The 14454-nt window shown below is 35.5% G+C and overlaps 1 protein-coding gene across 5 annotated transcripts in view; it reads left to right on the forward strand.

Annotated features, from left to right (window-relative positions):
• Positions 1–14454, forward strand: part of LOC143225082 (glutamyl aminopeptidase-like) — a 58892-nt gene that overhangs the window by 4588 nt on the left and 39850 nt on the right. For 3 of the 5 annotated variants that reach the window (XR_013013603.1, XM_076453812.1, XM_076453810.1), the window contains exons 2-5: positions 2000–2595; positions 7655–7928; positions 10930–11050; positions 14202–14356. Coding sequence is in view for 4 of the 5 variants with exons in the window: in XM_076453812.1 (XP_076309927.1) it covers positions 2093–2595; positions 7655–7928; positions 10930–11050; positions 14202–14356 (1053 nt within the window). In the remaining variant the exon portion in view is untranslated. Of the gene's footprint in view, positions 1–1999; positions 2596–7654; positions 7929–10929; positions 11051–13232; positions 13464–13620; positions 13756–14201; positions 14357–14454 lie in introns of those variants that run through there. The other 2 variants (XM_076453813.1, XM_076453814.1) reach the window with 2 other exon arrangements.

The following is a 14454-nucleotide window of genomic DNA, read 5'->3' on the forward strand; positions in this document are numbered from 1 at the left end:
CATGCTCGCTCTTTCAGCCGTGGGGCGTTATAACATTACGGTCAATCCCACTGTTCTTAAATAGAAGAGTAGTCCAAGAGTTGGCGGTGGGTGGTGATGACTAGATGCCTTTCCTCTAGTCTTACACTACTAAATTAGGAATGGCTAGTGTAGCTAACCCTCGTGTAGCTTTGTGCGAAATTCAAAAACAAAAACAATCATTACATGGAATATCAGTATGCTGAAAAAGAAAAGTGGGAAAGAACAATGTTTATTTGTTTGTTTTTTTAATTTTCGCACAAAGCTACTCGAAGGCTATCTTCCAACGCTAAAATCCGGGTTTCGATACCCGTGGTGGGCAGAACACAGATAGCCCTTTGTGTAGCTTTGTGCTTAATTCAAAAACAACATGTTTACTTCAATAGTTGAACTAAAATAAATACCACATAGTTTTTAATATATGTCATCGTGTTTCAAATACAGAATTTGTTTTGTTTTATTTCATTTTACGCCCCCCCGCTAGTACATCGGTAAGTCTACGGATTTACAACGCTAAAATCAGGGGTTCGATTCCCCTCGGTGGGTTTAGCAGATAGCCCACTGTGGTTTTGCTATAAGAAAACCACATACGCAGTGTTACGTCTTACAATACAACATCAAATAGTTTGAATTGAGTTTTGATTTAGAAGTTAAATAAAGTCGATATGATATTTGCCAGCAAGATTGATACTTACCGATTTCTCTCTTTGAATAAAATATATTTTAATATCCAAATAATAATACAATTTATAATATCAGTTATTACTAATAATGATTTATGCAAGTTTTGCAAACTTAGAAACAATTTTGAGTCTTCTATCTCATCCGAAAACCCCTTGATATTTTGTCATGGGTTCACGATGAATGAACTAATCTGGATTTGATGTAGATACAATTTACTTAACTGGGAGCGAGATAACTTTTCGCTGATCACACGCGAGTTTTTCACAGCTGAAGTTATGTAATGTCGTCATAAATGTTAATTCGCTGGTATATAATGCTTGAAATCTATAAAAGGTTCTGGTCAATATCTAAAGTTCCTAACTGATAAGCATTAATCACATTTATAGCTTCCGAGGGTTATAGTATATCAACTGTAGCAAATCAATAATATATATATTGTCCCTTGGTGCATCCTATTGATTACATTTATAGGCGTGAGGAGAGTTTCCAGAACTTTCAGCCTGTACAACAACATTGACGATACGCTAGCCTTTTTGTAAACACATATGTTGTTGATTCTTACACTCGAAATTTTTTTACAACTGTAGTGAATAGGTGGGAATTTCGAAATAAAGATTTAACACTATAAGTATAACAGTATAACTATTCGTTTGTAAAAGAGTAGCCCAAGAGTTGGCGGTGGGTGGTTGTCTCTCTAGTCTTATACTAGTAAATTAGGACGGCTCGTGCAGGTAGCCCTCGTGTAGCTTTGTGCGAAATTCAACAAACAAACAATTGTGATGTAATAGGCTTTCACCTGGATTAATATTTGCAGGTATGTTATGCGGGCTGCAAAAGGTTTAGACAGTTGTTATTGGAAAGAAATTAAATGAAGAAAATGATATTGTATTGTATCTTATATATAAAATATACAAGTTACAAAGTTATTACTTCGCTAATAAAATGTTTCTGGCGAGTGAATTAAATTGGTGATGACTTTTTTTTTTGCTAAAACGAATTAGTATAATAAATGAAAAATAATGGTATAATGCTAGGTTACCTAGATTTTAGTTATTTTCCTAAACGTAACATGCAAGTTAAACCATTTGTTAACTTCAGAGTGCCATATTTGATACAACCTGACGTGTTGCCAGGTAACAACAATAATGTATGTAAAAATCAGTGTGATGAGAGTGGTTAAAAACAATGCACGAAATCCATACGGTACATCATACATTGCATGCTCGAATAAGGAACTTAATTAATTATTGCTTGTGTTTTTTATGAGATATTAATGTCATACACTCTTTTTTTTCAGGTGAATAACAATCACAATTAACCTTCAACCTTCCAGAAAGAACTGTGTTTAAACAAAATAAATATCTGTAGAGAGTGTACTGTTCAAGACACAATGCTCTATATTGTCATAATCGCCACTTTTGCTTTGCAAAAAATACATTGCCAGGATGTCTTTGCAAATATGTCGGAAAGTGCTTTGTTTGATACAACAGAATACCCCGTTCAGGAAGACGATTTTCCTTGGGAGGAGTTTCGACTTCCACAATTTATAAAACCTCTACACTATTCCATTTTTATGCATCCAAACCTAACCACCTTCTGCAACGAGGGAAGAGTGAATATAACTTTAGAAGTTACGGAACCAACTAATTTCCTCGTTATTCACAAAAAAAATATGAATACGACTATCCAAGCATTTCTCAATCCAGATGAAAAGTACGTCTCAGTGGTAAAGAGTTTGGATAACGAGGAACATGAGCAGTTGTACATAGAATTCGACATTTTTCTAGAACCTTCGGTGAAATATATGTTACAGCTGCAGTTCAGTTACCAATTACAAGAATCCCAAGAAGGGTTTTTCCTACGTTCCTATACACTACCGGCAGAAGAGAAAAGGTAATGTGGAAAAAAAAAAAAAAAATTTCCTAAGGGCTAAATCTATCTTACGTTAAAAAACATTTCCAGATATAAGTTACAAAAACCTATAAAGATAAAATATTAATTTTACGTACTGAACAAATATTTTATTACTGTTTGTTACACTAAAACCTAACACGATATTTAAAAGCAATTATAGTTTTATTTTGTTTTCAATATACCTCATCTATTCTTTTTTAAGTTAAAGGATTGAAAGCTGTAATTTGTTTAATAAGTTTAAAAAAGTTATCTGACAAAGAAACAGTCCTAATTGATTCACCAGTTGATACATAGATTAAACTCGTCATCGGCTTACGTAATGATAGTACAGTAATTATAACATAACTAAAGTCGCACTCGTCTAACGCATAATCACACACTATGTGTTACTTCTACCTTGGCATATGAATGTTTACTTGTCAGAAAGTGTACGTTGATCGAGCGTATTTGAAGTTCTCAGCAACACCATTCTGTTATTAAAGCTGAAAAGTATTGTAACTTAGACAATAAAACTTTGCAGAATGGACGGCAACTGCCTGTTGTTGAGACACAAGTGTAGAGAACAACGTTTCGAAAGTCTTCCTTCACACTTGTGTCTCCACAACAGGCATTTGCCGTCCATTTTACAAAGTTTCATCATGAATACTCTGCCTAAGCAATCTGTCAAAGAATTGTAACTTACGTTTATATATTTATTTATATGTACAGTGACTGACAACACGTATATATAATATTCAAGGAGATCTGTGATGTAAGTATACACTATATTTAAAACGTCAGAATATTGTGATTTTAAAACTTGGGACGGTTTCTTTGATAAGTGAATTATTTTTGAGTATGTGTTTGGAAGAAAAGCTAAGTAATCTCCAAGTTTGTGATTTTGAGGTGTCTTACGCATAACCAACAGAACAGAAAAGTTAGGTCCAATAATAATCGAAGATTCTCAGGTATCGAGTTTAAATGTATATTTCTCCTCGAGTTACAACAGCCGAGACATGAATAAAGAGACGAGACACAAGTTCACACAAATAGCAGATATTTAGTAACACTCTCACAATTTACAACACAATAAGCAACGGAGCGAGTAATCAGTGTGTATTTTAGAGTGAAAAGCTAGTAAGAACTATAATGATATGTAATGTGATTCTTTCTAGTGTATATTCTTCCTTTGTAAGTAAAGTAGAACAAACTAGAATTTGATGAAATAAGTTTTTAAAAGTAAAAGTTTGGAGAAGGTTTGAGTGAGTAATGAAAACAACTTTATTGTACAACAATATTTTGTCATCCTCAGGTATCTCAAGTTAAGTTTAAATAATCTATTAGAAATAAATCTTTAAACTTGGATTTCACCCAAACAGCTTTACTTCGGAAAAATGGATCTAACAACAGCGAAACAAACGTCTTTCTAATAACGTTTCACACTTAATGGTAAACACACTTTAAAACTCGTTCGATTAAGGCAGACATAAGCAAAGAAAGTGACAGTGAAAGCTTACTACTACTCTATCAGACGAGGACGAATGTTAAGGGTAAACACTCAGTTAAACTACTAACACTGCACAATAACTTTAATAATTGTAATCCTAGAACATTAAGAACTTCAAATAAAAACTTAAAAGATCTAAATACACAGAAATCTGAAATTCCTAGTGCAAACATTAACTTCAATATTCAATTTGTCTTGACTCCATAGCATATCCAAGCTAATGCTGTGTGACAGTTATGTCACTTAAACTACCGGAAGGTGTACAAACTAAGGGCTTCAGTGCTTATATTATTCGTCAAATATAATTGCTGAATTTCTAACTGTTTTGCTGTTCCTTCAAGATACCACTGAGTGGCACAGCAGTATGTCTGCAGATATACAGTGTTAGAAATTGGGTTTCGATATCTGTAGTGGGCAGAGCAGAGATAGCCTTTTGGTGTAGCTTCGTGCTTAATTGCAAACAGGCCCCCCAGTGGCACAGTTGTATGTCTGCGGACTTACACACTAGAAACCGGGTTTCGATGCCCGGGTGGGCAGAGCATAGATAGCCCATTGTGTAGCTTTGTGCCTAATTAAAAACAAAACAAACTAATTGCAGACAATCAAGAGAACCGGACAAAAAGGCTCTTGCTTTTATACAAGACTCTACTTACTACTTAAAGAAAGTTAGTAACTCATTTGAGTGCTACATTGCGTCTAAAAGGTGAAACGTGAAAAAATGACACCTTTTTAAAACTTTTAATTTTAATTAAAGGGATAGAAAACCTATACTACGTCCTTCTACTCCTATTACATGTACTCGTATCAAACATTGTCAATGTCAGATTGTTTGTTTGTTTTGAATTTCGCAAAAATTTACACGAGGGCTATCCTCGTTACCCGTCCATAATTTACCAGTGTAAGACTAGAGGGAATGCAGCTCTTCATCACCACTCACCTCCAACTCTTGGGTTACCCTTTACCAACGAACAGTGGGATTAATCGTAAGATTATAATGCTCACACAGCTGAAAGGGCAAGCATGTTTTGTGTTACGGGGATTCGAATCCGCAACCCTCTGTGCTAGATTAACGAAATTATTTTATAATTACGACTTTTTGAATTTATCAACGATCAATTTCATAACAAAATTCACCTATGTAAAAATCAATATGGTGAAACCGGTTAAAAACAACATGGAATTTATATCTCGTGCCATATCTCGCATTCTGAAATAACTGTGTGTGTGTTTTCTTACAGCAAAGCCACACCGTGCTATCTGCTGAGCCCACCGAGGGGAATCGAACCCCTGATTTTAGCGTTGCAAATCTATAGACTTACGTTCGTACTAGCGAGGGGCTGGAATAATTTACTTCATTAAATTTTGGTTAATAGAATAACAATTTTTGTGAATAAGACTTCAAATATATTTAATGAAAACAAGAAAAAAGATGTTTAATTACAATATTAAGAAATGTAAAATCTATACAAATTACATTTTTTAAGATATCTATATGTTTATTTTTGCCAAGTATAGTGCAAGTGTTAAATTCTGTTAAAAACATTTTTTTTTGTTGGTGAATTCGCAAAATAAAAACACATGCAAGAATTTGCGAAAAGAGCACAATTCGATATTTATGGGATTCATTTAAGACAAGAGCCCAGGCCCGTGGTGCGAAATGGGTAATCTGGCAATGAACGTTCTGGTGTGAGAGGTTTCATTTTCACAATGTTATGTTATAATACGTTTTTGGTTGTGCAACAATGTAGAAATCATTCTAAATGACACATCAAAATTAAAAACAAAGCAATCAAGATGTCTCTAAAACCTTATAGAAAGTTAATTACTGAGATACTTGTTAAAAAAATGAATTTTCATCAACTAAAGTAGTACAATACAAAGTTTTTCTTCTATTAATAATGAGTAACCCGCTTGAAATAAAAATGTATCTCAGAATGGCTGGTATGGGTACTACTACTTTAACTAATAAAGCAGAGAAGGTCGAATCGTTGTTCTCTGCTTTATTAGTAAAAATGTTAATACCCATACCAGCCGTGGGGGCGTTATAATGTCGCGGTCAGTCCCACTTTTCGTTGGTAAAAGAGTTGGCGGTGGGTGCTGATGACTAGCTACTTTCCCTCTAGTCTTACACTGGTAAATTACGGACGGCTAGCGCAGATAACACTCGTGTAACTTCAGAACAAACCAAACCCATACCAGCCGTTCTGAGATACAAAGTCTTCTACTTTTCCCCCGGTTTTTTTATATTATTTTACTTTAGTACATAAAGAACGTTGTTTATTCAGATAAATAGTGCTTAATAATGTCTAAAAAAGTGAAGGCAATAATTCAGCTCACGGAGCATTTTCTGAGCGTTCCTAATTATTTCAGAAACGTAACATAAAGTAAGGTTGAGAAAGGTAAACCAAAACACCTGCCAGGAAAAACAAACTCCCAGAGGTAATAGCTCCTAGACAGATAGATACTCCACACGATAAACATATAGCAATAAATGTTTCTAGTTAATGAAGGTTACCCCACGCAACAGGTTGTGGTGAGATTTTAAAAGTTCGTGTATCAGTGGGGGTTTTTGAAAACTTTGAAGGAAGTACATGAAACTATTGCTGTTAATAATAGAAGCTGTAGAAAGCCCAAATTCTTCCAAAGTGACGTTAAGTAGTTCAGGATATACTCTTTACAAGCTACGTGAGAATCCAATATTGATCTTGCTAATGACCTAGTTGTAAGTGCATATGTGAATGTTACCTCTAAAACAGTAAAATACGTATTAGTATGAAGTGGTCTGAGTGTATAGTCGCCAAGAGCTTTCGTGGGTCCCAGAGAATAGCTGATATGTGTTTCTGCCTCAAATAATTTTAGTTTTCAGAATAAAGTGACGTACATTCAGAAGTGATTGAATGTGCTGTTAGCGTATCCTTCAATGCTTAGTAAGTTAGTACACACATTCTCTACCACTTTCTTGATTTCCCTGATGTACAGTGGACCCAGGCAAAAATATCTCCTGCCTCCCTTAATAGATGTGTAGTTGTTCAGAAATCATTACAAATGAGGCTTAACAAACGGCTGAGATGGGCACCGCCAAACTTTAAATATGGCTAAAAGAATTGCTCTTTATAGATGAATTCAAATTCAAGTTGACTGGTAATAATCAACTAAAATTCGATGACACAGGGAAAAAACGGTTTCAGAGTCAATGTACATGTACAGTGAAGCTTGTTAGGGGGAAAAAAAAAACGTGTTTGGAGTGCGTCTTAGCCAAAGAAAATCAAAACGTGACTAAACTGTGTGCAATAAAGGGAGTTTCAAATAATACTTTACATTAAAATGACAAACTTATAGAAATTAGGTGTGTGGCACTGTTTCAAACAGAAACAAAACATTGCATTTTACAGATTATTCGTTTTTGTTGTTATTGTAGTTTAAATGTATTATACTAGTGATAAAATGGCCAATTATTTTATTTATTTAGTATTTGCGATTAATGTATGGGTATTACTTGTGAGTTTTCATAATATTTCCAATACTATGTATCTCCATATACATGTTTTTCAGGTATATTGCTGTCACCCAATTTCAAGCAATGGGAGCTCGTAAAGCTTTTCCATGCTTTGATGAACCAGCTATGAAATCAACCTTCTCTCTTCAGATTGTTCATGAAAAGCATTATGATACCTACTTCAATACTTATTTGAATACGTCACTACCATATGGGAATAACTTAACGTTGTCAGTTTTCAACCCATCTGTGCGTATGAGCACCTATCTCGTTGCTTTTCTTGTGTGTGATTTCGATACAGTGCAAAGGAAGACAAAAAGTGGAGTTGATGTAAGTGTTTTAATTTATACAAATGTTGTTTTTCAAGACTATATTATTATTGTTTTTAAAGGTCTCACTCACAGCATTCTTGGTAATCAGATGCAAAGTGATTGAAAATCCGAAGATTGTAGTCTACAAAGGATGTGTCGATCATAGTCTAAAGAGAACAAGCTTAAATGAAAAAAAAGTCAGTGAATAAAGCTGGATAGGTAGAATTTGTTTTTAAGAATTTTTGTAATGTCAAATATTGGTTTGGTTTGATTTGTTTGTGAATTTTGCCCAAAGCTACATGAGGGCTATCTGCGCTAGCCATCCTTGATTTATCAGTCTAAGACTAGAAGGGAAGGCAGCTAGTCATCACCACCCACCGTCAACGTTTGGACTACTCTCTTATCAACGAATAGTGGGATTGACCGCAACATTATAATGCTCCTACAGCTGAAAGTATGTTTGGTGTGATGGGAATTGGAACCCGTGATCCTCAGATTGGAAGTTGAGTGCCTGACCACATGATCACGTCAGACTGATTTGGTTTGAATTTCACGTAAAGCTACACGAGGGCTATCTGACCTAGCTGTCCGTAATTTAACAATGAAAGAATGAAAGAAAGCCGCTAGTCATCATTACTCACTGCCAACTCTTGGGCAATTCTTTCATCGATAACTGCGACATTAAAAAGCTCTCATGGCTGAAAGATCTAGTATATTTGGTGACGAGGTTTCGAATCCTTATATTGCGAGCCGATTGTCCTTACCACATGACCAAGTTATGTCCCACCCATAAGAATTAGGATTTAATCTTATCTGCCGTAAGTGCATGAAGAATATTTCTCAGGACTTCCATGAAGATGGTAGCAAATTAACTGCTGTTGATGTTTTTTCTTAATGCAAGATTACTCTTAATAAAACAATAATATAATCAAAATAGAGATACAAATAAAGCATTATAAATTACTTACAAATTAATTTTAAACTTACATGATGTTATTGGTTCCTAACCATGAAATAAACTGTACTTGCCTATGTCTGTTCTCTGGGTTGAGACAAACTCATCTTAATAACTGATACAGATACTTGTACAAGTTAATATGAGCTGGATGTTCTTTGTATTTTATTTATTATTTAGAATAGTTTTTAGGGTAACTAATCTAAGGATTGTGGAATACCAAACTAGAAACTTGGTAGGAATTGAAATTCCACTTTGTTCTTGTCCTGTGAAGCCCATCTACGAAATAGAAACTAGACAATTTTATTCTAACATAGACATTGCTTATATGTTCAGTTGGGTATCTGTGTTTCTTTTACTATCCACATATAAACTATTACACTTCATAACATTTCCAGTATTGCAAGTACTTGTAAACTACTTACCAGACTTCAGTGACTTTTTTATACTGTGATCCAAAGATTTATATTTTTTGTGAAGTTTAGTTTCAACATGCTTCTTTTATGTTTGATTCTCTGGTACAACAACGTTTACAAATAGTAATCACGGAAGGACACTTTTTGAGACCATGAATAACTTATAGCAGAGAGGAAAAAGTTGGAGGTGATGTGAAGCCTCAATTTTAAAAAGTGGAAAGTATTAGGAAAGACACGGTCCTAGACCGAGACTATCACCATCCATGTCCATGTTCTCTATTTGTCCTTGGAGAATAAGAAATTGATAGGTGGCTAGGAAAAATCTAGAATGCTGCTAGATGATATGTAGTGATCACTTCCCGAGTACTGAGTAGCAGAGCAGGATCGTAGTGGTGTGAATCAACCTGAATGTTGGGATTGTTTCTATGGAGCACCAAGCTGCTTATTAGTTAGCTCAGTTGTCGAAAAGCATTGATTTCAGTCACCTGTAACAGAAGAAAGTGTTGAGATATGCATATCAAATAAAGATTGAGATAATATATCAGTGGAGAAGTTAATGTCTTACCATGATCTAGCAGACTTGGTATATGGGCATTTGCCAGGAACGTTTCAGACTAATAAAACGCACTGAGGATGCTTCAAGTCTAATGCTGAGTCTAACTTTTCCCACATTCAATGCTTTAATGCACTAGGTCGAGGGACAACTCAATGACTAGGATAAAGTTGAGCCATATATATTAAAAATTAACAGGGTCGAGTTCAAAGCTTGAATAAGAAGGCCTCATGAAAATATGGCCACGTACATAGATGAATTATGCCTCCAATAGATTACGATAAGAATTTTATCAGCATGTTCATGGAGAGCCGACCAAGAAAATTCATACATCGCCTCATGGGTCTGAGGGATATTTCTTTTCTTGTGTAGGCAGTTTCAGTGATAATTCAACATCAAGAAGTCATGTTGAACAATACTAAAGCGACAACAACTGTGGTATGGTGCAGCCATTAAAGTTAACCATGAGATAATAGGACTTCACAGGCCCAGTTGCCATAGTTGCACTAAGATTTGAACTCCTAAATGTGTAAAGAGCATAACAAAACACTCTATGTTTCAACTGTAGTTTGTTAGGTAACAAATTTTTCAAATGCCAATGTCTTGTTGCCAGACAGGACTGTCAGGTGTGAGTGCATCAGATTGATCTTGGAACAAATGGTAAAAAAAAAAGTGCAAAGAGTAACTGCTAAAACACACCAGTTGTGAAATAATTTCTATATATGTACTCGATCTTCTATTTTTTAGCGTAAACAATCTCGGCACGGTACCGTAGTTCCAAAATTATATACGATCTTATTAAGTTATGATATGCCAACTAGAAGCATTAGTGGTATAGAAGTGAAATGTTTTAAAAATAACGGTATCTGATAATCTGAATCAATCTGTTTATGGTTTATAGAGCTGGTTTTAACGAAAAGGGCTATAATACAAAGAAACGTTGAGAAATGTGGTTAGTAAGAAAGCATTATTTATTTATTTGCTTTTTTTCAAACAGAACAATAGAAACGTAAGTGGACACATTACATTTTTAGTAAAAAAACTTTGCTATTGCTGTGACAGGTTTCAACGTCATTTTATTCTTTGTAATTTACAGATAAGAGTAATCGTGCCTCAAGACCAGTTGAGTCGATCAGCGCATGCTTTAGAATGTGGCATAAAGGTTCTTGAGTATTTTGAGGATTTTCTAAACATCTCCTATCCTTTGCCAAAGCTTGGTAGGTTGAATTTGTATTTCTCTACATAAAACACCCACTATTATCACATTGAAAGGTTGATTGGTAGAACTTACTCTTCATTAAGATAAACTGGAAATTCTAATATTGAAATTATAATGTTTTTTACTAACATTCCCAAAGGGCCTTAGAAGTTTTAAACTGATCTATAATGCTCATTCACTGAACTTATGTTTTCATTCAATCATCCTTATTTTTACTTGAAAGCTTTTAAGAGAAATGAATCAACTCTTATTCCAATATACTTCCAATACGCTGTTCATCTGCAAAATAAATGCATGTAAGTCATATGATTAAATGAAATATCTCCCAGGATGTATATATATATATTCAATTTCATTTTAAGTTGAAAATATAGTTTGTGTAAGATAGCTAGTAGTCCTAGGAACACATGAGGGAAAGCAAAGAAGAATATTTAATGTCAACCACACAACATCTGCCATATCCAGCTTTAAGTTGTTTTCTTTCTTTCCTGGAAATGAATTAGATGAAAACTTTTGTTTTTAACTTTAATAATATCAATAGTAATATTAAGTTTACGATATAAAAATTAAAAAAAACATAATTTAGTCTTTACAAAATAGCATGGCCAAGCGTGTTAAGGCGTGCGACTCGTAATCTCAGGGTTGCGGGTTCGCATCCCAGTCGCGCTAAACATGCTCGCCCTTTCAGCCATGGGGGCGTTATAATGTGACGATCAATCCCACTATTCATTGGTAAAAGAGTACCCCAAGAGTTGGCGGTGGGTGGTGATGACTAGCTGCCTTCCCTCTAGTCTTACACTGCTAAATTAGAGACGGCTAGCACAGATAGCCCTCGAGTAGCTTTGTGCGAAATTAAAAAACAAACAAACAAACTTTACAAGACAGCAGCGGATTTAAATGGAAGTGTGGGGGTCCAGGTGTCTATAGACCCCACTCAGAGAACGGCTCTGATTTTTCTCAAGTACACATTTGTTTGGTATTAAGAACAAAGCTACACAGTGGGCTATCTATGCTCTGCCCACCACAAGTATCAAAACCCGGTTTCTAGCGTTGTAAGTCCGCAGACATTTCGCTATGTGCCAGCTCTGTCATCTCTTGACCAATTTAAGATCTAATCACAGTTTTGAACTCAGGAGATCAAACCCTTTCGATTGATATATTTCATCATTCCCAAGGTCTCGTAGCTTAATTTACTCTAATCATGCTTAAAAGATATTCAAGTGGTTTGGCTGTTGAGGTTTCTCATGGCCAAGCGCGTAAGGCGTGCGACTCGTAATCCGAGGGTCGCGGGTTCGCGCCCGCGTCGCGCTAAACATGCTCGCCCTCCCAGCCGTGGGGGTGTATAATGTGACGGTCAATCCCACTATTCGTTGGTAAAAGAGTAGCCCAAGAGTTGGCGGTGGGTGGTGATGACTAGCTGTTTTCCCTCTAGTCTTACACTGCTAAATCAGGGACGGCTAGCACAGATAGCCCTCGAGTAGCTTTGTGCGAAATTAAAAAACAAACAAACAAACTTTACAAAATAGCAGCGGATTTAAATGGAAGTGTGGGGGTCCAGGTGTCTATAGACCCCACTCAGAGAACGGCTCTGATTTTTCTCAAGTACACATTTGTTTGGTATTAAGAACAAAGCTACACAGTGGGCTATCTATGCTCTGCCCACCACAAGTATCAAAACCAGGTTTCTAGCGTTGTAAGTCCGCAGACATTTCGCTATGTGCCAGCTCTGTCATCTCTTGACCAATTTAAGATCTAATCACAGTTTTGAACTCAGGAGATCAAACCCTTTCGATTGATATATTTTATCATTCCCAAGGTCTCGTAGCTTAATTTACTCTAATTCTGCTTAAAAGATATTCAAGTGGTTTGGCTATTGAGGTTTCTCATGGCCAAGCGCGTAAGGCGTGCGACTCGTAATCCGAGAGTCGCGGGTTCGCGCCCGCGTCGCGCTAAACATGCTCGCCCTCCCAGCCGTGGGGGTGTATAATGTGACGGTCAATCCCACTATTCGTTGGTAAAAGAGTAGCCCAAGAGTTGGCGGTGGGTGGTGATGACTAGCTGTTTTCCCTCTAGTCTTACACTGCTAAATTAGGGACGGCTAGCACAGATAGCCCTCGAGTAGCTTTGTGCGAAATTCCTAAACAAACAAACAAAATTGAGGTTTCCATTTTGTTTTCGCTGTGATGAGGTCTTTATTGTCGTATGCGCTTGTTATAGTTTTGAGAATGATCGTAGTTGACGTTGTTGCACGTGCTAGTGCTACGATCGTGACAATTTTCGCAGTATTTACATTTCAAATTTACCCAGTTGCCTTCCTCATACAGTAATAGTAATATGTCAAGCCAGAAGAAACTTACTTTCATTGTCAATACTAAACACAGTACTATAAAGTTAATAACGTATCTTTTTAGGTAAATTTATGTTTGAGTACTCTGTTTCTAGTATAGATCTCTAGATCTAGGCCTAAAACTTGCATGATACATTTAGACTTAAGTCTTAAGTATTATTAATAATATTAACAAAGCTACAGTCTGGTGTAAATTTTAGTGTGAAATGTTGCTGCATTTTTCTTACTCTGTGTATAGGGAGTGAAAGGTTCCTAAAGTATGTATATATCAGATATCTTGTCACCCCCACCACATTGGATCGGCCACTGAAAGTGAAAAAGATGGGTATATCATCGAACGCGCCTTGGTGGACCGGGTATGTGTGTGGGGAGGTTGTATTTAAAGTACTTTGTTAATGATCCATACAATTTATACTAAAAAACAAAAGACAGGGTTTCTAAACATTGTGACTTGAACTGCATAAGACCTGAGTTAAGAGTACTGTAACTAGTATATATTTAAATATACTGAATAAAATAGGTGTTTTATGCAAGGCGCCCAAAATTGGAGGTATATATACAGAGCATAATTTCTTATATATCCGACCTCGCAGTATATAACTGTTGATTTGTTAAAGTATTAGATGTTTTTGTACAAGAAATATCTTAATTTTCTCCCACCTTATAAACCTGTGGAGAAATATTCATTACACAATAAAAATACTTCTTTTAAAATGTTTAAAGAAGAATATAACTTGTGCCTTTTTTTTTTTCTTTTAATTTGGCAAGAGCATGTATTCAAAAGGTTTTTCAATGGTTTCAGACATGGCTTCCATACCTGATTTCCCATATGGAGGCATGGAAAACTGGGGACTAATATTTTATGCCATGGATGCATTATTGTATGATCCTGTTTTGTCATCTTCGTATAGTCAGCAGCATGTAGCTGAAGTTATTACTCATGAACTAGCTCATCAGGTAAGATATGAAGAAGATAAATTGGTTTGTGAGAATTTGTAAATTGTATAAATTAAACTAATATTACCTCATTGACTTACTATATGTTATGTAATTGA

This window comes from Tachypleus tridentatus, chromosome 9 (genome assembly GCF_004210375.1).
Source record: "Tachypleus tridentatus isolate NWPU-2018 chromosome 9, ASM421037v1, whole genome shotgun sequence".
Classification (NCBI taxonomy): domain Eukaryota; kingdom Metazoa; phylum Arthropoda; class Merostomata; order Xiphosura; family Limulidae; genus Tachypleus; species Tachypleus tridentatus.